Consider the following 23,277-nt stretch of genomic DNA (forward strand, 5'->3'; position numbering starts at 1 on the left):
TAGTCATACAGAAAAAATGTCAGTATCTTGTGTGCTTAAGCATAATGGGTTAACTTCCTTTGTATGTTATAAACACATCTATCCACTTCAACTCAGGAATGTCATTCAGCAGGTTGAGGTATGTAAGCTCTGTGTTCTCGTAAGTGTGTTTACTCCGAACTGAAGCAAGACTGAAATGTGTGTTAATCGCCACATATGAAACATAAGGTAAGATGAATCACTTTTTTTTTTAGTTGAGGAATGTTTTGGATGTTTAATCAGACATTCTTTGTACTTTCATCAACTTCCTTTTCAGTAGAATGACATAGATACTGAATCAACAGTGTGTGCTTGTTTGACTCTTTGTCTTCCTGGGGTTCATAAAGCTCATTATGGCCTTTCACAGGGAATGACAGAGACAGCAATCCACTGAATGTCTCACAGAGGTGTCAGAGGTGCACAGACCAGAGGTTAGTGTGCTGTATGGAGGAGGAGATCGAGCAGAGGGAAATGCATTTCAACCACACCACTCCTCACATTTCACCCCTGAGTCCCAAACCTGGATTTCCTGGTTACTATGCCCTCATCTCCTTAGCACTACTCACTCTGATTGGATGTATAGTGGCAGTGGTAAGAACAGTTCTGTTTTATCTGGGTTTCATTCTGCATTTCACATTACTGCATCACAGGCTTGGAAATAAGTGTTGTTTACTTCTCTGTAGGTTGTGTATATTAAGAGGAAATCAAGGTGAGATGGCTTCTGTGATTTAGGCAGCATTTTCAGATCAGTTTGGCATCTTTTATGTTCTGTCACAACTTGGTTTCTTGAAATTGTTTAGCCTCAGATTAGATGAGCTACGTCACAGGCTGATCCCTCTGTACAGCTACGACCCCTGCAGAGGAACAAGACTGGGGAGACAATGACAGGAAGGATGAGGAGGAGGAGCTGGCTGTAAGCTAAAACTAAAACTAAAACTTTACAAATGACATTCAGTAAATCTCTAGTTTCTATCATATACATGAGTGGTAATTTATTTGTCTTTACAGGAACCCTTGTGCAAGGAAGGAAAGCTCACCTTCTCATCTCCTTATGGAACCTGAAAAGAAAGACAGAAAGAAGAATTTTTATAAATATTTTGAGAGTGTCTTGAGGAGATAATCTTTCAGCAAAAATGTGAAACTAGAGGAACCATACAGATCATCAAATTGATAAGAAATTCAACAGTTATTGGCAGAGCACCTAATTATTAAATTACTATTTCTTGCCTCATGACACATGATTGCAGCACACCAGACAGTAGATGGCACTGTGTTCCTGTTTTTGTCTCATTTGAGAAATGTGCTTTTTTAAGATGGCATAAAGTCTTTTGAAGAATAGGGCAAGATGTTATTCTTGGGCAATAAACTAAAAGCTAAAATCCAATTTCTATTTTTGTTGTTTGTGTCTATTTCTAAAATTATTCATGAAGTGAGCTCAAATAGCTTCAAAGACACACCTGTTTCTTCTTGGTAATCAGCAGCTTTGCTGGTGTTTGGAGGTTTCACAGGTTGTCACAGCTTCAGATGTTCTGGAAGCTTTTACATACAGCAAGATGGAATCACAGAGAAAGAACAGGTGAACAACACACTTACACAATCAACTGAAAATCATAAAACCTCGATGTGGTGACTGTGATGAATTAAAGCGTGTTTCCAATTCATTCCCATGTGCCTCTGTGTGTGTGTGTGGCTTTACATTAGAGTGGACATCCATCAGCTGGGACTACATTGGCCCCTGACCTTCATCTTGTTGACTACAGTTGTGGTCCTCCCAGCTCTAACTCTGGACAGCCTGCTGTGTAATTACTGTCCTCTGCAGTACAAAGGCAAGTCCTGCACCAACATCACCAGTCAGTGTCTGCCTGATCAGCGCTGCTCCAGCTCCAGAGGTCACTTTGGCTCCCTCCACGTCCTGTCTGCTCAGGGCTGCTTGGACAGTGAGCTCTGCGATTCCCATGAAATCATCTCCTACAGGGGGGTCAAGTACAACATTAGCCACACCTGCTGCTGCAAAGACAAATGTAACGGCTCACCAAAGTCTGACATCAGTCTAAAGAAGCTACTGGGGATGATCACAGACAGAACAGACTACACCAACATCACTAATGTTCTCAGAGAGGAGCTTTGGGATTCTTGTGCAAATTACACATCGTTTAAGAGCACCACTTTACCTGCCACCTCATAACAGGAGTACATGTAGGAGGCTGGGGAGAGGCCTGTTAGTCATAGGCACTTACCTGATGCAAAAGATAACTGGTCAAATGTTTATAATATGATAATTTGTATTTTTCTAAATACATTTTTGCTCTAGAGAGAAAAAGGTGGATTGTAAGCCATCCTCCTGAGACATTTCAAAGAATAAATGCTGACTTTATCTGTGTGGTTACTGATGAATGCAGCACAATAAAAGCAAAATGATTGAGATTTGGTGTAGCTGGTCTGTGTAGATGTTACAAACAGGTGTGTTGGAAGGTGTGGCCTGCACAGGAAGATTTAGAGTTCAGTGGTGAATGTAGAGCTCATTTGGAGAAGAGTTTTGCCTGTTTGGATTTGGCTTTAAAATCTTTAAAATGTGCAGGTGAGTTGTCACAATACTCTTGTACTTTACAAAGTTTTACACTGTTGTGTGTTGTGTTTCTGCCACCACTGTCTACCTCTCCAGCGTTAAGCACTTTGAATGTGATAATCAGTAGCAATTATCAACACTTGTGCAACGATTAGAAATGTCAATCACTGAACTTGTTGAATTTCCTTGGCTCTTTCACTAATATTCTTGAATGGAAAAAATCATGAAGGATGACAAGTGACTCACTCATGTCAATGTATTAGTCACAGGGAAGTACTACAGAACCTTTGAAATTGGTTGTGCTAAGTCTTTTGTGAATTTATCAAGTATGAGATAATGTGATGTGAGTTGATATCAGTGTGTAGATCGCAAATATTTACAGCAATGATACAGCAAGTCTGCATAACAAACTGTGGAAGTTGAATTTGAAAGTACAAGGTTTAAATATCATCAAGTTGCATAGTAGAAAGTGCTGGAACTAGAGATTTTACAGCTTGACCCATACTGTTTTTAAACCTTTCTCACAAGTATTTTTACTTTATGGAAAGTTAATACTAAATTGTTGATGCACAAAGTTTTGTGATTTTCATAGCTACAATTTCAGGTCATGCCAGTCAAGTACCAGATGCCTCTCTTCTCCTCACAGGCTGAACATGTTGCAGCTCCTGCATGTTGCCGTGTTGTGGTTCTACCTTCTCATCCCCTCGCTACTGTGTGACAACCTGCTTTGCTACTACAGCCCCATCCTGGAGAGGGAGAAGAAGTTCGAGCTTATTGTGACAGAGTGCCCACCCGATGAGTTGTGCTTTAAGGCAGATGGCCGCTACGGCAATCACAGTGCCCTGTCCGCCAGGGGCTGCATGGCCAAGAAAGACTGCAGCCAGGTACACAACATCCGCATCAAAGGAACTGTTTACGTCATGAGCTATGCCTGCTGTGACAGGCCCTACTGTAACTCCTGCCCGGTCGTCACAGCCAGACTCCTCTCCATCACTGTAACACTTGTCACTGTAGCTGTGATGGCCGGCAGCTTGTGACCAGAGACTGCTGATGTGCTATGTTATGAACATTTTAATTTTATGTCAAAGGTGACAATGTGTTTATAGGTCAAGACCAAGGCCTCAGCATGGAGTAATGATGAAGGCCTGCGGCAGTGTGTGGTGAACACCCAGTCTGAGGACACTGAGGTGTGCACCAAAGTGATGGAAGAGGTTTTTAAAAATATTTTAATCAACCGTGTAGTATCAAATATCTGTTTTTATAATGTCTGAATGTGAATAAATACTTATACCTATGCTCTTTTTTGAATTTTCAAGCACTTCTCTCTCTCTCTCATGCACACACAACACACCAGACAAGCCTGGCAATTCTGTATTTTTTTTTATTGTTAACACATTAACACACATGCTATTAATGCCCAAAAGCTAAAAAAAACACATCAGCAAGACACACTGGTGCACCACACTGACATGTTTGTTTATCATGGTAAACTAAAGCACTGTAATTAATTAGTCAGCCCCAAATTCATCATCCTGGTGCTGTAAATACTCAGTAGTGTATCAGATGTGTATTAATCTGCAGCTGAAAATGTTCCCCAACAGATGATTTCCATATTTGGTGGGACTCAGTGGGCTTGGAGGACTGTGACACACAGGCGAGGGAAGTTGGAAAGTACTGGGAGGCTTGTTGATAATAAGAAAAGAATATAGACAAATGCCAGGCTTATCTTTTAATAATGACAGAGAGAAGTTGAGGCAGTGTGTACAGTATGAGGTTTGGACAGTTCTTTATTTCCCTTTTATAAGGCTGCTGGGTCTCCCCATAGTGGATATACATATATATACAGGAGATTGCTATACTGGAGTTACACTGAGGGCAGAGGGTCCATATTACACAGACTTCAAAAAACAACACTAATAGAGCCTCACCTCCAGGTATCAGAAATTAGCAGAGAGAGAGAGAGAGGAATGGAAAGAGGGGAAACAGCACAAGAGAAGAGGGAAGAGAAGGAAGAGGGGAGATGATGCAGTCTGAGAGCCTGACTCAACTGCCTAATAACTTAACACTAAAAAATAACATACAGATTTCACGCACAGTGCATCTTAAATAGGTTACGTGAAGAACCATTTACCATAAATATCTGTATTTTCGGGAACCAACATATATAAAAAATGATTAAAAAAACAAAACAAAACAAACATCATTGTTCAGTCTGTAATTTTTTTCTTATTTTCTCCTTTTCTCCTCGTGCAAATCATTCTTTCGTTCCTTCTTGCCGTGGAGGCCGGGCTTTTTCCGCCCAGCCCACATCCATTCCAGATAAACGAGGAAAAGGAAACAGAACACAGCACCCCCCTCCCTTCCCCCCATTAAAAGCATATGAATTAGTAGAAAACGAACAAACAAATGAACAGAACACCACAGTCAACTCATCACAAAAAGAACCCACAGACACACAGAACAGCAAGAACACAGTACTTTTTTTTTTCCTCTTCTTCAACACCGTAGTTCCTCTTAATGGTCAGTATCATCATTGTGGTCTTTCTCCTCCTGGTGTTCTGGTTGGCGGCAGTGGAGTGGTCCTCCCGCCCCCTCCCCCGTGGCGGCTCAGTGGAACTGGGAGGCAACTCTCCAATCGGCTGGTCAGTTCAGCAGTGATATATTATCTCTCAATTTCACAGTGTGGTAGGAAAAGCAGGGTGAGGAGAGGGAGGGGGCGTGATGGGGGAGATAAGCCAGAGGGAGGGATATCGCAGGTGAGGACAGTAATCAGAGGAACCACAGCAACAATTAGAAAACAACTAGAAACCCCGACCGTCCATGGAAAAAAGTAAACAAATGGCCGCTTCACTCCTTCTTTCTGAGTTTCATTCCTGCCGACCCGTGTGGTTGGGAAGGCCTTGATTGGCTGGCGTAAACTGATTGGATGGCCCGTTTTTCTGGCAGAGGGTAGGGAGGGATGGGTGAGGGAAGTCTAAGGCTGACTGGAATCCACTGGTGGATGGGACTCAACAGGGCGATATGTCGTCAGGAGAAAAAGGATGTGCATGGCGGGTCGATGTGTGATTGGCAGGTCAGAGGGTGAATCCCTTCTGGTTGGGTTCAGGCACGCTGTCGCAGTGCCCGCCTCTTGCGGCTATAGTAGTGACGCACGCCGGTCTGTCTGGCAAAGTTCATCATGTAGTTTTGTTTACGGGTGCTGCAGGGATACAAAGACAGTGAAAGAGGGAGGGAAAGAGGAGGAGTGTGAACATTAGTGACCAAGAAAAGGGCACTAAAAATCCACACATTCCCATGCACGCACTCGGACCCATGCACGCAAACACACGAATGGTCGAATGCAGCTTCCGTACTCTCTTACATCCAGATTCATGCTGGCATTTTTAATCATGTTTCAGCCATAACCTCAAACACTCAACACCTGTATGGGTCTTATGGCTCGGAGAATGGGTGGTGCTACTCTACACAACTGGATTTGTTTATGTTCTGCACAAATGAGAGGCAGCTAGACAGTGAACATGGTGGTAGAACTAGCTACATGTAACCAATGGTAGACCAAATGTCACAGAACAAGACATGGGACACAGAATTTACAAACATACTATCACAGGTACTGAGGGGGGGGGACTCTGACACTGAGTGTTTGAGGTCAGAGTTAACAGCCATCACTGGGAGAAAAGGAAAATGACTAAACCAATGCCATAAAGGTGAAGGGTTGTGAGCAGAGAAGGGGTGGTTTTGAAACTAGGAGACACAGAAAAAAGCTGCGGAAGATCGCTCTTGCTTAGCCTGTTCATTGCCTCTTCCATCCAGCAGGGTGGTGCCAGTGAGCCAGGAGTGCAGCCAGGGCAGGCAGGGGCCTCTGCGAAGCAGGGGAATCAGGAGGCGTGGGGGTAGGGGTAGGGGATGGTGTGTGTGTATGTGTGATGGCTGTGGAGGTGGAACCGTGAAGGTGGATGGGAGGAATGGCTGGGAGACTGCATGTGTTTGAGGGTGTGTGTGTGTGTGTGTGTGTGTGTGTGTGTACGCTTGTGTTTCTGACTTATGGTCAGAAATCAGAGGGACAGTGAGGGGTAATGCTCCTGGCTCAGAGTCATGTGTTGTTGTCCTCAGACAGACAGACAGCCATGAGTGAAAAAGGGATGGAGAGCTGTCGCAGCAGTTGGTCCACAAAGCCATGCAAGGAGCTGGATGGAGGAGGTTAGTTGGATGAACTCTCCAGCCAAATGTGCCTTCATTTGCAATAAATGGTGTGTAATTCCCTGCATTGCAACTGACGCTGGTGTACGAATGGGAAAAAATCCCTCTGTGCTTGGGCTTGAGTGAGATAAATCCACAACAGTAATCTTTTTCACGTAGGATAACTGAATTGTACGTGTCGTCTTGTAAAATTGCTGGTAGGTCCAAAACAGTGGAACAGTCTGTAGCAGAGGTAGTAGCCAGAACAAAACAAACAGAACAGGTATAGTGATGGATTACATCACACATATACACACAAACACAGTACCACTGACATTTGTATATGTATATTACTGCATTAAAAATGCCTCAAGGATTGTGTAAACTGCAAAATCAAACCCATTAAACAGGAATCTGTTCTTATCTGGTGACATTGTGTTGAACCGTTTTGGTGAATGTGATATCATTTCAAAATTGACAGATAAATTTGCCTGCAAGATTTCACAGCTCCTTTCATATTGTGAATTGTTTTGCTTTCTGTCATGAAAGCTGTCTCTTAAGATTTGTGTGTTGGATCATTTTATCAGCGAGCTTCCACCTGGGCACTGTGAGCAGCTGGTCTGCTTGTTGACCTGCCTGGTGCTCGAGTTAAGGCGGGGGCATGGAGATGACTTGTGGTGATAATGAGGAGGGATGTGTCTGTGAAATTGAGGGAGGGTATGCACGGTGTAACAGGGAGAAGAAAGGGTTGTGGGGAAGGGTGAGGGAGGGGGCTGCATTCAGGAAGAGGCGGATAACTTACCTGACACTACAGCCATGCCAGAGGGAGCAGAATACAGAAGAGAGCAGAGGTTAGAGCGCGAGAGGGGAGAGGCAGGAGGAGGGGACTGCTGTCTCGCAGAAAGGTCTGAGGGGGTAGGAGCCCCAGCCTGGGGAGGCAGGGGCCCAAAGTGGGGAGAAGGGAGGAGAGAGGAGAGATGTAGAAAGATAGTCAGAGGTTCAAAGAAGAAGTGAAAGTTAGTGGGAAGACAGAGACAATGAGGAAAAAAGAGAACATGGAAGAATAATGGGGAGCAGAAGAGTAGTTGGTGGAGATCAGGCGATAGATAACAAGGAAAAGTAACACAGATGAAGGAAAGGAGAGAAAAAACACAGGTAGAGGCAGAGACAGAGAGCAAGATATACAGCAGTAATCCATCCGTTGTATGCAAGAATGGGAACAGAAAAAGAGGGAGAGAGATTTGAGGAAGTAGAGACAGAGAGAAGGAAGGAATTAAGGATAAGGAGGAGGAGAAGGATGTAAGGTAGGATACAATCCGGCACAAGCAGAGGAATGAGCAATGACCACAGGATCAGCCACGTCAGTGACATTAAGCAGCAGGGAGGAAAGGTGTGTGGAGCAAAAGAAAAGATTGAGCAGGTGTAGGAGTGACAGGAGGAATGTGTGAAGGAGTGGTGAACAGAGAGAAATAAACAACAGAGCAAAGTGTGAGGATCACGGTTACTCTTTTCAGCAGACACTGTTGAAAACCGTGCAAGTGCGAGGGAGGGAGTGGGACAGGTCACGGCCACGTAGACCAGGGACAGCTCAGGTTAGGCAAAGGTGTATGTTTTAGTATGTTTGTGTGTGTGTGCAACTGTACATGAAATATCAGTTCCTTACATGACTGCTGTATGCAGCATTTGAAATGCATTGGGTATACATCTGAATGAACAATCAGCACCCACATCAGAGGGAGCATTGCTCTGATACCCACAGCAACATGCAGAAAATGCATTCAAAATGCCTGATGATATTGCCATGTTAAGAATATGCTAGCTGAGTATAGACCATCTTCATGATATCTTCAGTGCCCTGCAGAATCTCCAGTTTTGCCTTTTTTAAGCTCTATTTGAAAGCTGGAACTGACTTCCTCTTGGAGAAAATGTTTACTGATGCAGGTTACAGACTAAAATGCAAAACATAAATGTTAAAAAGGGGAAAAAGAAAAAGAGAGAAACAATCAATGCAGGGTGTTTGCAAGTTCCATTAAATCGATTTTAAGTATTTATAAGAACATTTTATTCCTTGTATAAAAAAATGTCGGACAACTTTTGCATGAAATGGATGTGAAAAAAACACAAAACAATAATATACCATTCAAGACTGTGATGGGTTTGTCTGACAACACTGACTTCACAGTAAAACAAAGACACATTGTCAGAGATATGAAGCCACCTTCAGTGTTCTCTACTGTATGTGATCTTGGTTCATAGCTCTCTCCCATACCTTATAATGCCACTAGCAGATGGGCTAACTGTAAATGGGTGAATCCTGAAAATATATATGTGAATGAGTGCTTCACATCTAATGAGAGCTTCAGTACAAAAACAAATGAAAATTCACGATTCCTGTTGTTTAATTTAACTATAACTAAGATCTTCTAAGGTTATTAGTATGATAATCTTTAAAACATTTTGATATTTCAGTGGAAAAATACATTGATTCTTCATCAGTTCTTGACAAATTGTTTCTATGGGAGGTGCATGGGTTCTACAAGACACTGAAAATATGATGATTTGACAACAGGAGTTGATCTGTCATACACAGAACAGCCATCCACAAACAGAACCCTTCACAGCAAAGCACACTGCAGTAATTTTTCTACTCTGCTTATCCGACATTAGAAGCCATGATGAGCATTTATAACAAGTGAATGCTGCAGCACACATGTAGATGTATTTACAGTATTTTAAGCATATACTGTATCTCTGTGTTTGTGTGGAGTAGAGGGGGTCGATTTTACGGGTGAGGCTGAGGCAGAGGTAGAGACAGGGGCAGATCGGGGCTCTGTTGGGGGCCAGTCTGGGGGGCCGGGGGCTGGCTGGGAATTGGGTACTCACAGAACTACTTCCACATGGTCCAACGCCCACTGGTCATGTCCTGCACCGTCGTGGCGTGGCTGCCACCATCGCAGCATCACCCCTTTAACCCTCGCCTCTCTGGAGAGACCATGGAAACATTGTCAACAAATTGGTCAACAAATGTGATAAATATGACAATGATTATACTGGTTGCAGCTTCAAGGCAGCCTAATGAAGTACAGTACTAGTTGTACAAGTTGTAATGTAACCTTTACAAATGGTGCCTTATTCTTAGATTGTCTACTGAGTGTCTATCTGCATGTCTCTGGATATCTCCATGCATCACTCACAGTGGAATGTTGTAGGAGACTCGCTGGGCCTTTATGAAGTCTTTGGGCTGGTGCTGGGCGATTACATGCCAGCTGACTCCATTGTTGACGCTGTACTGCAGCAGCACGGCTCTGTCTACTGTGTCAGCCTGATCCAGAGCTATGTTACAGCTGTCTGTCTGTGCCACACTGCCAATCTGCAGCACAAACATGATCTTACTGCAGGGAGACAGAGAGGGAAGGAAAAGGAGAGGTTAAAGAAAGATAATATTAATGGCTCATAATACTATAGATAATTTGTCGTAGCTATGAGGTAGGTAGGTGTATGTTTACATAATTAAGTTTATGCACAGTATGTTTTGGTAGTACCTGTACCTGGCTCTAGTGAGGTCCAGCGGTTTAGTAACTGCCTGCCTCATCTTACAGCCATTGAAGTAGAGTGAGTCTCCGTGGGCATGCGGTGACAACTGCCCACAGCCGCTGCCTAACTCCACCACCCTGAATCAGCTGCCAGCTCTCCTGAGACACACTGCTAGACTCAAAGTTGTCCTTGATGGAGCTGGGCAGGTCACTGCTGGAGAGGGAGCAGTCGTCACCTGTTCAGGAGAGAGGATGCAGAGGGGAGGTGATGAAACTGGGAGAATCAAGATTGCACTCTTTGTAAAATAAGAGCACAAACACTGCAAGACAATTGTGCTCAAGGAATTTCTTCCATACTACTGCTTCAGTCAAACTGAAACATTTTGTTCAGTTTTCTTGCCAACATTACATACTTTTCACTTTGTTCATTTTACTTCACAAAAACACCTCCATCTAATACATCTTTGCTGAGCAGTATGAAAGATGAAGAGGTGTATATTTAGCAGTTTGAATGTAATATGCTGTTTGTGGCCCACCATGGTGTCCCTCATCACAGATGCAGACCACTCCACTTGTACAGTAGCCGTGGCCGCTGCAGAGCCCCGGACAGGCCTCTCCAATGTAAACATGGTCCACTCCCCAGCTCTGCCGCTCTCCTGTTTCCTCCTTTTGAATCCAGCGGAACTGGGTAGCCCTGGAAACATGCAACAAATCATAAAAGGCTTGCCCATTGTTCCTCACATTTGTGTAATAATGTGAACTGAGACAAAACAAAAGACAATATTGCTGATATGTCCCACTGCTAACCAAGTAAAATGTGTGTGATCCTACCCTGAGGAGACGTGGTCTGGCAGCTGGACAGTGACCCTAGTCCATGATGAGCTGTTGACTGGACTATAAATTGTGGACTCGTGGAACTGGAAGGGAGAGCAGCCCACGTTGTTGACTGAGGAGGGGAGGCACTCTGACTGTACCAGCTGCCATGAGTCAGACCTAATGGGAAAGACAGTCCATATAAAAGCATCCTATGAACAAAATATACATACCAAGTCATCTCGAACAGGTTACATTCCTAAAATGGTAATGCTATTGTTGACTGATTCTGATATTCAATATTGTTTAGGTCATGGCATGGCTGTTGTTTGGTGCTGGACAAGTAGTGTTCAGTGGGTTTCAACTTGGTTTTCAAACAACTGCACCCCAAAACAAAGCTCTGGGCAGCAGTGAGAGAGAACCAAAACCACCAATAGAAGCTCTGTGGGTTTATTACTATGAGTTCTTACCTTGCATCCTTCCTGTACTGCAGCAGGACAGAATGATGGTCTTCACAGGTGTCTGCTTCACACCCAACAACAATCTGCAACAAGGGAGAGAGATGTTATGAACAGAGGCTACGGTGCAAAAGATAAATGACAGCTGATAATTAAGCTATGTGGCAGTACTGTACCTTGAATTGTAGAATGTAGCCAGGCTGCACTATGAGTTCTCGAGTGGCCAAGATATTATGTGTCCTGTCTTGATTCTTGTTTGGCCAGTACAAGTGGAATGAGGGGTTTCCACAGAAGCCAGCGGTGCGTACAGCATTAGGGTAGAAACTCCAGCTTTCCTCGTGAGAAACACCCTCTGCCAAGAAACAAAGCAGAAGAGTAGGAAGAGTTTAAGTGATTTCTAGAATAGTAATTTAGTTGTCAGGCTCTGATTACATCAGCACATACAAACTCACCATCATCAAAGGTGTCAAGCAAGGTGGATGGGTTGATGTCTGACCCCCCGACCAAGATGTTATCTATAGCCCATTGAGCTCTTTCTAGGCTGGGGGTGGCTAGGCCAGATGAAATGGTAAACGGCTGCCACCAACGCAGGCGAGTAGCATTGGTCAGAGCTCCCTCTGGGAGGACAATATAGTCTCTCCTCACTGACACATACTTAAGATAGTCCATCTCATGCAGCAGTGTCCAGGACACACCTGGGGAAAAATATCATCAGAATGAGAAAATGAGAGAAAAAAAGGCAAAAGGAAAAATACAAATGCAGTGTAGCATGCATGATGTCAGCCCACCTCCATCAGTAGAGTAATCCAGCAGCACTCCCTCTTTACGGCATGTTGGACGATGGCACATGGTCATGTTATCTTCACTTCCAATCCTGGCCCAATACTCCACAAACCTATCCAAAAAACATGCAGCTTATAATGCACTTCAAGTAGCACCATATTTAAAGATAGGTACAAAATGTCTCAGTGTTTGACAACGTCTGACAAAAGTTGAGTACTGACTTAGCTCCACGCAGGTCCAGATCAGCAGTGACAGCCTGCCTGGCATCGGCCCCTCCAAAGTACAGGGCAGTCCCCTCTACCAACACGCCACAATCTGTACAGGGCCTACCACCCTCCAGCACCTGCCACTGAGGTCCTGCTGTCCCCTCCCAGTCAAAACGCTCCTTCAGAGATGCCTACAGATAGGAGACAGAATCTGAATCATGGATTATCTCAAACATATAAAGCCTAATCATCATATTCTTTTTCACAGTAGAATATAAAAACAGATTAAGAGCCAGAATCACGTACCTTAAGAGCAGTGCTGGCATAGCAGTTTGGTCCAGTGAATCCTGGGTCGCAGAGACAGCGCTGATCCAGGCAGTCCCCATGTCCCCCACAGTGGCTGTCACATGCTGGCCCGATGTAAAAGTTCTCCACACCCCACTGAATGTCTGAGTGCTGCTGGTAAAACCGGAACCGCACCGGACTAAGGAACAGACAGGACAGGTTTGTCAAACAACATGCATAACATTTTCATGATTTATATGACAGTGGTTTTAATAATTTATGTGATGGCAATGATTTGATCTATCAATAATTTAGGTCAAGCATGCAACGGTGTTACCATTAAATATGAAGCAGGCCTCTGTGTTTTGTCAAAAGCATGACTCACGTGTCAGCAAGGCTGTCAGGCAGGGGATAGACTGCTCTCTTCCAGCCTTCAGCAGGGAAGAAGACTGATGGCTGTGAGACCTGACCTCCGCAGTGGGGATCAGCGGGCAGGCACTGGGGCACTAGGTACTTCCAGGTCACACCAAAATCAACTGAATACTGGACATGAACTTGCCGGTCTGCATGACGCTCTGGCATACTGCAGCCTACAGCAATCTAAATCAACACACAGATATTGATGACATTTAGTTATTTTACCATATGTATAATTTATAACAACAAACATGCTACACAAATGGATATCACACACACAAATGTATGTTTATACTGTCTATGTGTCATTTTTGGCTCATAAGTTACCTTGAACTGCATGACCCAGCCTTTGTCAGGAATAATATCGTGTGTGACAGCATACACCTCTCTCCCATCAGCATTTCCACACACCATCACCCCATCAGGAGAGCTGCAGAAACGCTGCACTGAGCAGTCCTCTGAGAACAACCAGTGATCGCTCACTGAGAATGAAGAGAAACATGGAAAGAGTGAAGCAACTATAAGAAACTTAGAAAGCAAAGAGGTTCTGTTTCATTGACTCATTGATTTAGACCCCTGGTCCAATGTTTGTATACCGATGGGTGTTTCCTCCTGCTCGCTCAGTTGACCTATCCTCCCTGAGGTCCCATCAGCAGGAGCTCTCTCATGATTGGGCAGGGCCACGCCTCCAAATGTGTCAGAGATCTGTGCGCGTGGGTCTGAGCCTGCGATAAGGACGTTATCCAGAGCCCAATCACTGTGATCTGCTCCCTCATGCTGTGGCTGCCACCAACGCACACGCACTCCTTCTTGCCGGGCAGCAGGAGGCAGCAGTACATTCACAAACCTGAACACAGCCAAGAAAGAAACAGATATTCTGGTTCACTGTTCACTCAGTTGCATGCAATAAGTTATGTCCATGTGTGGCAGGTGACAAAACTCACCCAGGCTTGGTATACAGATCATAGAAGATCTCTGTCAGTAGGTGCCAGTTGATTCCTCCATTCAAACTGTACTCCAGAAGCACACCCTGGTTGCGGTTGCTGGGTGGGATCATGCAGCCATACATAAAGTAGAACTGAATGAACTCAGCGTTGGTCAGGTTCAGGTCCACCGTCACCAGCTGACGGCTACAGCTCTGTGTACAGGCACATAAAGAAATGCAGTCTGAGTCAATCAGGGACTCAATCACAATCATTTATGTTCTTTGTATTACAGAGAACATTACCAGGACATAGCCAGAATAAACTGACAGAATTATAAATATACTGGGTAAAGTTTGAACTTAAACCAGATAGGTACAACATCCATGTTGTTAGACATCTAACAACAAGGATGTTGTTAGATGTCTAGAAGATTAACTTGTCAAATTGTCTCTGTATCACAATTTACCCCATAATATCAACACAGGTCAGTGCTTTTGCAGTCTTTATTGCAGAAGTATGTTTTTCACTCCCTACCTAGCATGGGTGTAGGGTGGGTTAATGCACAGCTCATGTTAACATGAAGATTTCATGACCCAGTGGAGAACAAAATCACCAGAGGATTAAATAAAAGGAGAAAGAGTAAGGGGATATTTGGATTTAGCATTTTAATCTGTACAAACCAGTGTATATACTGTAACACATGCCCCTGGGGATGTTTGTAAACTCAGAATATGACAGCTAGTACATGACATTTTATTCCATTTATGCTCCACTAAATCCCTGAATGTGAAGTGTTTCATAATACAGAATTTTATTTAAAAAAAAAAAAAAAAAAAAAAGAAAAAAAAAAGGACAAGGTAAAGAATAAAAAAGAATCAAACAACGAAGGTAGATGTATACTTACACCACTGAAGTGCAGAGCAGCTCCAGAGGCCACAGCTCCACACACAGTGCTCAGTTTTCCACCAGTTAGTATATGCCAGTGGCTGAGTGAGGGAGCTCGACTGAAGCTGTCCTTCAGTTGAGAAGGCAATGGAACCACAGGCTCGTCACAATACTCTCCACCCCACTCTGGGTCACACCTGGGAAGGACGGGATGTGTGAATATTTAGAGACAAACTGACCATCAAGTTATAGTTATTAAGTTGGTTTATTGACAGTCAGCACATAAAAATACTAACTCCAAAACATGTTCACATATAAGACTATACAAAGCTATTTTGATATAAAACTTTCAGTCTCACTGACAGCTGACTTTCAACTTAATACTTTACGACATTTACAGGAAAAACTTTGGCATATGCATGCAAGAGGCTGCCATTACTTACACACAGGAGCTCTGTTGGCAGCGGCCGTGTCCAGAGCACATATCTGGGCAGCCATCTCCGATGTAGAGGTTATCCAGAGCCCAGGTCTGCTGCTTGTCAAAGGGAGCCTGCTGGAACCAACGGAACCTTGTAGCTGGAGACCTGAAGACATAGATTAAAGTCACAGATAAATGACACAGAGTTACAATGAATTACAAACCAAGGACATAGACTCTAAATTCTGACATTATGCTTACTGATTTACATAAGATTGCAATGCAGCCTAACTGTGTTTGCATGGGAGCACCTACAACACGGCCACTTTTGTAAATTGGAGTACACTGTATAAGTTACACAACTTTGTCTATGTGTTTGAGTAAAGTACAGGGCAGTGCTGACCTGACATATGATGGGATAGGTAGGGTAATACGTCCCCACTTGTTGAATGTGTCAGAAACCAGCAGCCTCTGCAGGGTGTAGGAAGAGCAGTCAGGGCTTGTAGGCAGACAGTCTCTGACCACTGGCTGCCAGGTCAGACCCAGATCCAGAGAATACTCCAACTCTACAGCTGTATAGAAAAAAAAGAAACAAGTATTAACAATTTGCATAATTAATTTGACACACTAAAGCCTAAATGTAGAATGTGAGGACGTCTTTCATGTCAGCATTATTATTCCATTTAAGATAACACTTTTTCATGCAGACAATAATTATGCTTTATTCAGATTTTTTGTCTTACAATAGCAGGAGTTGGTGACGGAGCAGGAAGCAGAAAACTCAAACTGGATAAAGGCATCTTGACCCAAACTGATGTCAGTGGTGACAGCATAGCGAGTGTTGGATTTCTCTATGAATGCGAAAGCAGGTCCATCAGAGCCACAAACAGGCATCCGGGTTCCTCCAGGGTGAAGGAGCCACGAGCGACCATCGATTGAGGAGAAATCATCTTCCAGAGGTCCCCAGCCACTGGCACTACCACCTACCACCACCTAGGGAATAAAAGATAAATTGTATAGTTAATGCAAAGAAAACAGACAGATTTGTCAAAGGAATTAAAAAATGAAAAAACTTTTGCATGGATGACAACCATGTTTCAATGCTTAGATGAAAATGCTTATAAGCCTTATGGATGGATGGATGGTTGAATGGGTCCCCACTTACTGTACCTGATCAATGACCCATGGGCTGTAAAAGTGTCCATTCTCAGAGGGCTGCCACCAGCGGAGGCGAGTCGAAGGTGTGCGGGCACGCAGTGGGATCTCCAGTGCCACCAAGCGAGCCTGATTACTGCTGTTGCTGAAGAGGAATTCCTGGAGGAGTCCCCAGGTGAGACCTCCATCCACAGAGAACTGCAACAAAACAGGCTGGGAGCGAGGGTCTGGAGCCGCCTTACCACAGCCAAGTCGAAGGAAGAACTGAACAAACCTACAGAGTATGGCCATTAACATGAGATTACTACTGAAAACTATATATTCAACAACAAAAAACTCTGATGGTGTGTTTGTGTGAAGTTGGTGATTCATTTTATTGTATGTATGTTTGGTGGTATGGCAGGAGCTATACCTAGCATTTGACAGATCCATGTCATTGGTAACCAACATGCGCAGGCCGTCCTCACTGAAAAACAGGTGGTTCCCACTTGACATGATGCCACACTTCCTGGATGGTTTACCACCACTAAGAAGTCTGAAACGCTCAGCATCCACAGCTCCCCCTTGAGATACAAGTACATACAAAAACACAAACAAACAGTAACACACACATTCATAAACCCAACATATACAGTATTAACAAAACAGGAAAACTGCAATCATAAAAGGACCTTTATTTACTACACAATAATCAAAAGCTCTTGTAAACATACAATGACCACATGATCATTCTCAGTACCATATAACCATAGAATAGAATTTCTGATGACTGACTGATCAATAAAAACTACACAAATGCCTTAATACATATACATTTTCAATAAACTGCCTATTTTCCTGCATTTTAGTGTACCTTCAAAGTCCTCCTTGAGGAAGTCAGGGTTGGGGGTATCAGGCACAGAACAGTCAGGTCCAGAGTAGCCAGGGTCACACTCACAGTGGGTGCCACCGACACATGCCCCGTGGCCATTACACATGTCCTGACACTGAGGGCCAATGTAGACATTGTCTAATGCCCATGTTGGAGGAGCAGAACCAGTTGAGAAGAAACCCTGGTACCAACGGAACCTTACAGACCTGTATGGAAAATGCAAAGATGTGAGAGAGAGAAAAACCCATAAATATACACTATCTTGTAAGGATATTAAAAGAAGTTTCCCTAAAAGTTTTCCCCTTGTTTTTTTTTGCTCATGTATCCAGTCCTTACCCACAGAGACGAAGTTTGCCGAAGTGAATGACCTCCCTCCTCCAGCCCTGAGTTGTACCAGGGAAATAGATGCTTGCAGGGTGGAGCTCTGTGGAGCAGAGTGAGGATGGCTGTGGCCCACCAGCACAAAGGGGTACCAGAAGGTGCCACGTGGCACCAAAGTCCCGTGAGAACTCAAGACGCACCGGATGGGCAGAGGAGCTCTCAGCTGTGCAGCCCACGTTAATCTGGAGAGAGATAAATACACACGACATCAGCAAAGATGATGAACCATAATTTATGTCTTGAATGAGTAAGTATTTTGATTGTTACTTTGGAAAATAAGTCATCAAGGCTGTGTTTGTGTACCTCAAACTGGATGATAGTGTTCTCATTTACGTCAATGTCCCTGGTGGTGATAGAGTGCTCTCCAAGCTCGCTGGAGACAAACACCATGGCTGACTCATCCTCCTCCCTGCACCAGTCACACGCAAACACAAATACAAAGGTTAGTCAAGGATAAAAACATGGTTTCACAAGGTTTATCATTGTTGAGCTCTCAGATGATGTGAAAGCAAAATAGGCAAAACAACAACATTTAAAGTCAAGTGCTTGTTTTTCTTACAGGCCAGTCTTCTGGTAGGGGCAGTAGAGACCAGTGTTTCCACCCGGGAAGAAAAGCCAGTTGGACTCATTTGGACCTTCCTCAAAGCTGTCTATCACCACTGGTGGGTTGTGTAAGGAACTGCCATCAATGATGAGATCATCTATCACCCACACCTCCTCCTTCTTGCCTGAAGAGAATAATATTGTGGAGATTATTACAAACTGACTGTATAAATGTGGCCTAAAGATGGCTGTGTATGTGGGAAAATGCAAATGTGGCCATGTTAGTGTTTGGAAAAATGAAAAGAGATGGAAAGAGAAAAGGAGAGATAAATAAAGAGGGAGACAGTTCAGTAAAAATTGGATGAAAGAAAAGTAAACATGGAGAAAAAATAGTCAAGAGATATAAATAGTTTTACTGTCCTCTCACACAGTGTGTCCACTCACCACCGTTGTAAGGTTGCCAGAGTCTGAAACGGGTGGCATTTGTCTGAGCACTGGCTGGCAGTGGCAGGTGGAGGAACAGAGTGTCAGTGGAAGCTGGAAAGTAGAACTCATCCAACAGCAGCCAGCTGATCCCTCCGTTCACTGAGTACTGCAGCAACACTGAGTGGGAGCGCTCTGGGACACCTAGAAAACCCACAAGAAGAACTACTAGTCCAACACAATTTTAATGAATGTTACATTAAAATACAACTGTTAAAAGAAGATAAAATTTAAAAAGTTGAGTTATGTTGTACCTTTAGTGATGAATTTGAAGGAGAATTGGATATACAGAGTGTTTGTGCAGTCCAGATCCCGTGACACTATCATTCGCAGACCATCCTGCAAACAGACAAGGATTATATTCTTGGTCAGTGGTCTAAAAATTTCAAGCAGTGTCTATGTGATTTAACAGTATTATTAATGGTCTTGATGTTCTCTGCATGGTGTGTACGACCCCTACCCCTTTGAAGATAAGGGCAGTGCCAGATTTAAGAGGCTCTCCACTCAGAGTTCCCCTCTCAGCTCCATACACCTCAGGCCAGGTTTCCTGCTGCAGGTTTTCATTGAAGTCCTCTCTCAGTACAGATGGCAAGGGTGCCAAAGGTACACAGTGTGCCCCTCCATAACCCTTGTCACACCTGTGTGAGAAGGGGAGATAAAGTAAAGGTAAGTAACATTTACATGTAGACAGAAAATAAATGTAAAAATGACCAAAGATTGAAATTGATCAGCTTTGCAGAAAAGCCAGTTTTACTTACACACAACGTCCGTTGTCACAGAGACCATGTCCAGAGCACATCCAGGGGCAGCCAGGGGCAAGCAACACGTTATCTAGAGCCCATCCCTCTGCCCCTGGGGTGAAGTGGGTCTGGATCCAACGGAACCGAGTTCTGGGGGAACTGAGGGATTCAACAGCAAGTTACAAAGACACATAGACTCAGGAGTTTATGCACTTTGAGCAAATTCTGTCCACTAATTTTTGGTGTAAAAGTTCAAAAACACATACTTAGCAGCACTGGGCAGGTAGACGGTGATCCTCCTCCAGTGTTTGTACTGGGTTGAGGTATAGATGGAGCTCTGAGTATAACCAGCACAGCCAATAGCTGGGGGCACACATTCTGGAGTGATGAGAGACCAGTGACGGCCACAGTCTGTGGAGTACTCCAGCCGTACGCCGTGGGAAAAGGAAGTGGACTTACTACATCCCATACTCAGCTCAAACTGCAAGAATGATGAGCCTGACACCTCAAAGTCCCAGCTCTCTGCATACCTTGGCTTCTCTGCAGACACAGTATGAAGGCAACATTGATATTGTAGGCATTTACTATAACCTCATTATTATATTATAACCAATGTCATTCTCTATATTTCATGACTTAATTTCCATGTGAATGCCATGAAATGAAAAGTGTACACCAAAAACACAAAGTCAATAGATGTCCAAGTGCAAATATAGCCTTAAATGTAATAGACATTGCTGAGTTATGTGTGAAGTGTGTGCATGTTTCAGCGTGTATGAGAACAGCCATCGAGTCTGACAATCAGTGCTTTATGTGTTCACAGAGGCACGCCAGAGCTCCATGTTTATAGATGTGTTGCCAAATTGCTCTTGCTTTGCACGCTTAATGAATGGGCCCAGTTGTAATGTAATATTTGTGCAAAGTAAATCCGCTCACAGCTTGATGCAGGCATAAATAACAGACAGGATGTTCAATCAGGTTTGCTCTCATTAATAATGCAGGACCCACGGCGCCACAGTAAATGGGTGATTGAATTTCAGCCTATTGTGTGTGTAATACTGTGATGTTCCCATACAGCCACTTATGTGGTTTGTTTGAGTAAGTGTCTGTGGTATATTAGATGCGTCAAAGCATGTATGTGTTAATATTACATATATTTTACACTTTTTTTCCATCCTCCAAAGTAAGCTGAGCTGTCCAGCTGATTTGAGGCAACATCTTGCTTTGCATTCATTCACTGCTCACTACAAATGCAGCAGTATCACTGGAGCACTTGGGTGTTAAGTGTCTTACGAAGGGGCCACTTTGACAGTGATTGTTAAGGGAGTGTCGAGTTACTCCTTTACTTTCCGTCCAAACAATTTCCTAGGGGTTACAACTGACCATCCTGCAGCTTTAAGCCCTCGTCTCCAAGTGTATGTGTGTATGTGCTTATGAACAGTGATGTGTTTGTGTTACTCACTATCAATGGCCTCAGAGTTGAAGGTAAGTGCTGTGTCCAGTGACAAACAGTCCACAGTCACCTCTCCACCCTGAATGCGATACCAGTTGTGCCTCAGAGGGGTTGTGCCATCAAACTTGTCATGAAAACCTGTTCTGGAGCTGTCATTCATACCAATCAAGACATCATCCAGAGCCCACTGGGCAGAGTGTTTCCCTATAGGGATGGAGAGAAAGAGGTAAAAATGAAAAATAAAATTAAAGCTGTGATATCAAAAATATATTGTAATACAACATTTTTTAAATTATTTAGAATTGTATATACTAGCTATGTACTTACCTTGCTGTGGCTGCCACCAGCGAAATACTGTGTAAGGGGTTTTGGCTGCAGGTGGTAGTTCAATGGTCACCACTTGGGGCTCCAGGAAGGAACTAAAGTCCAGCTCCCTCAGGAACTGCCACTGGACACCATTGTTGGTAGAAAACTGGACAATGACTCCTAAAATTACAGAAAGAAGAGCAGAATCGGTAGCACTTTTAGTTGGGAATGAATGGTTCATAGATACAGAACAGAGTAGATTTACCTGGAAGTAAAAGTAAATAACAGAATCAAAGGCAATAGAATGAAATAACAGTCCAGAAACCCTGATTATTACAGACAAGCTGTTTCAGAGGCTGGCAGGGTTTTTATCTGACACTGCAGAAACGGACTCAGACTGAGCCTTCAGCACTGCTGCAGGCTAGAGATCCACAATCTGCTGACTGATGAACAGAACAGAACAGACAACACTAGGCTTTGATTCTTCATTAGAAAAAACATCTACAATGAGGATAAGATCTGTAGCTACACAGTCTTGGCTGGATCACAAGGTTGATCAAAGACTTCAAGTGAGAGGAAACAGATGGAAACAAGCCAGATCAGATGTGGAGCTGCTCTTCACAGACTGCACTGTTAAGGAACAGCCACATGAATGCAGCAGAGGGCCTCAGTATGGTATGTGATAATTACCTTCATTGCGGGAGCGAGGTCTTGTGCAGGTGGGCCCCAAACTCTTGCTGCCAATCCGAATGTAGAACTGGACCAACCTGCACATAAATAGCAATGACTAAATTTCTATTTAAACATTATGTAGACGTGCAGCAATTTAATTGTTGTCCAGTGCTTTGATTATTATAGTTGTGAATTCTACTCACCGTGTGTTGGTCGTGTCTAGAGGCACTGTGCGTGCTTCTCTCCTCCCAGGGCTACTGAAGTAAAGGGCCTTGCCCTCACCAATGATACCACAACCACCTCCAATTTGTCCTCCACTCAGGCTCTGCCAAAGTGGGCTCAGCTTCCCCTCAAAGCCCTCAGTCAGCTCTGTGGGACTGGCTACAGATGGTACGCAACTATCCTGCTCCACTATGGAAAAAATAGAGAATCATAAGGTAAAACATAAAGACACATGAAAAATATAGCCAAAAGTTATCACTGCTTTCTTCATCATTGCTTTCTTATCTATAGGTGCTTACCTGTGTATCCCATATCACAGAAACAGACACCAGAGATGCAATCTCCATGCCCCCCACAGTGGTTTGGACAGGGCTCAGAGATGTAGACCCCATCCAAGGCAAAAGGTGGAGCATCTCTGTACACACTGCTCTCCTGGAACCAACGGAACCTGGTTTTACTGTGCAAATGAAAGGAAGAGGATTAAGGAATGATAGAGATACAATAGGCATTCAAACTGTGTTATTCAGCTACTAAAATATTTTAAATCTTGATTTAAATTTTCCAAACACACTTATTCAGTTTAGCAGACCTAATTGCATGCTTGTTACCAAAACTACCTGGCTGCAACATTGCGTGGTATGACCACAGTGACCCTGGTCCATTGTTCATAGTCTCCAGTGTTGTAAACAGTGGGCTCTCTAAGTTCACGGCCGCTGCCCTCACAGACCCCTACTCCTGGGGTTCCTGGGTAACAGCCCTCTCTCACCAGGGCCCAGGTACGACCAGCATCATGGGAGTACTGCAGCAAGACTGGGGCAGATGCACTGAACTCTGACTCACAGCCTATGTTCAACTGGTAGGGGAAACAGTAGACAGAAAATTAAAGAACAATCTAATTCTGATTAAATAGAACTGTATTTCTATTTCTCAAAAATGGCACTGCTTTCTAGTTTTTACACTTTCC

The 23,277-nt window shown here is 43.7% G+C and overlaps 2 protein-coding genes and 1 long non-coding RNA gene across 4 annotated transcripts in view; 2 read left to right on the plus strand and 1 right to left on the minus strand.

Moving 5' to 3' along the window:
• Positions 1 to 60: 60 nt before the first annotated feature.
• On the plus strand, positions 61 to 1,402 carry LOC108876673 (uncharacterized). Of its 2 annotated transcripts, none has more exons than XR_001960015.2 (5): positions 61 to 207; positions 366 to 609; positions 702 to 727; positions 825 to 931; positions 1,027 to 1,402. It is a non-coding gene; the product is annotated as an uncharacterized LOC108876673 (long non-coding RNA). The 2 variants fall into 2 exon arrangements; XR_001960014.2 differs by having other exon boundaries at positions 67 to 207; positions 386 to 609.
• Positions 1,403 to 2,235: 833 nt separating this feature from the next.
• Positions 2,236 to 3,944, plus strand: bncr (bouncer). The gene is made up of 2 exons (XM_051073277.1): positions 2,236 to 2,596; positions 3,231 to 3,944. Exons 1-2 carry the CDS (start codon positions 2,589 to 2,591, stop codon positions 3,619 to 3,621), a joined length of 399 nt encoding a protein of 132 aa, XP_050929234.1. The 5' UTR covers positions 2,236 to 2,588; the 3' UTR covers positions 3,622 to 3,944.
• Positions 3,945 to 4,346: 402 nt separating this feature from the next.
• Positions 4,347 to 23,277, minus strand: part of reln (reelin) — an 89,257-nt gene continuing 70,326 nt past the window's right edge. Inside the window, 38 exon segments of the mRNA XM_051073273.1 lie at positions 4,347 to 5,783; positions 9,647 to 9,745; positions 9,958 to 10,155; positions 10,312 to 10,421; positions 10,423 to 10,532; positions 10,833 to 10,990; positions 11,128 to 11,289; positions 11,580 to 11,653; positions 11,744 to 11,919; positions 12,020 to 12,262; positions 12,356 to 12,462; positions 12,572 to 12,747; positions 12,863 to 13,040; positions 13,227 to 13,441; positions 13,586 to 13,740; positions 13,855 to 14,105; positions 14,203 to 14,396; positions 15,089 to 15,266; positions 15,513 to 15,653; positions 15,891 to 16,059; positions 16,231 to 16,480; positions 16,658 to 16,916; positions 17,055 to 17,205; positions 17,496 to 17,719; positions 17,850 to 18,076; positions 18,198 to 18,303; positions 18,454 to 18,622; positions 18,882 to 19,064; positions 19,175 to 19,259; positions 19,381 to 19,558; positions 19,679 to 19,819; positions 19,927 to 20,200; positions 21,123 to 21,317; positions 21,441 to 21,599; positions 22,110 to 22,186; positions 22,295 to 22,502; positions 22,613 to 22,770; positions 22,931 to 23,166. Of these exon segments, the coding sequence (XP_050929230.1) occupies positions 5,687 to 5,783; positions 9,647 to 9,745; positions 9,958 to 10,155; positions 10,312 to 10,421; positions 10,423 to 10,532; positions 10,833 to 10,990; positions 11,128 to 11,289; positions 11,580 to 11,653; positions 11,744 to 11,919; positions 12,020 to 12,262; positions 12,356 to 12,462; positions 12,572 to 12,747; positions 12,863 to 13,040; positions 13,227 to 13,441; positions 13,586 to 13,740; positions 13,855 to 14,105; positions 14,203 to 14,396; positions 15,089 to 15,266; positions 15,513 to 15,653; positions 15,891 to 16,059; positions 16,231 to 16,480; positions 16,658 to 16,916; positions 17,055 to 17,205; positions 17,496 to 17,719; positions 17,850 to 18,076; positions 18,198 to 18,303; positions 18,454 to 18,622; positions 18,882 to 19,064; positions 19,175 to 19,259; positions 19,381 to 19,558; positions 19,679 to 19,819; positions 19,927 to 20,200; positions 21,123 to 21,317; positions 21,441 to 21,599; positions 22,110 to 22,186; positions 22,295 to 22,502; positions 22,613 to 22,770; positions 22,931 to 23,166 (6,471 nt within the window). The 3' untranslated portion in view covers positions 4,347 to 5,686.

This window comes from Lates calcarifer, linkage group LG10, assembly GCF_001640805.2.
Source record: "Lates calcarifer isolate ASB-BC8 linkage group LG10, TLL_Latcal_v3, whole genome shotgun sequence".
Classification (NCBI taxonomy): Eukaryota; Metazoa; Chordata; class Actinopteri; family Centropomidae; genus Lates; species Lates calcarifer.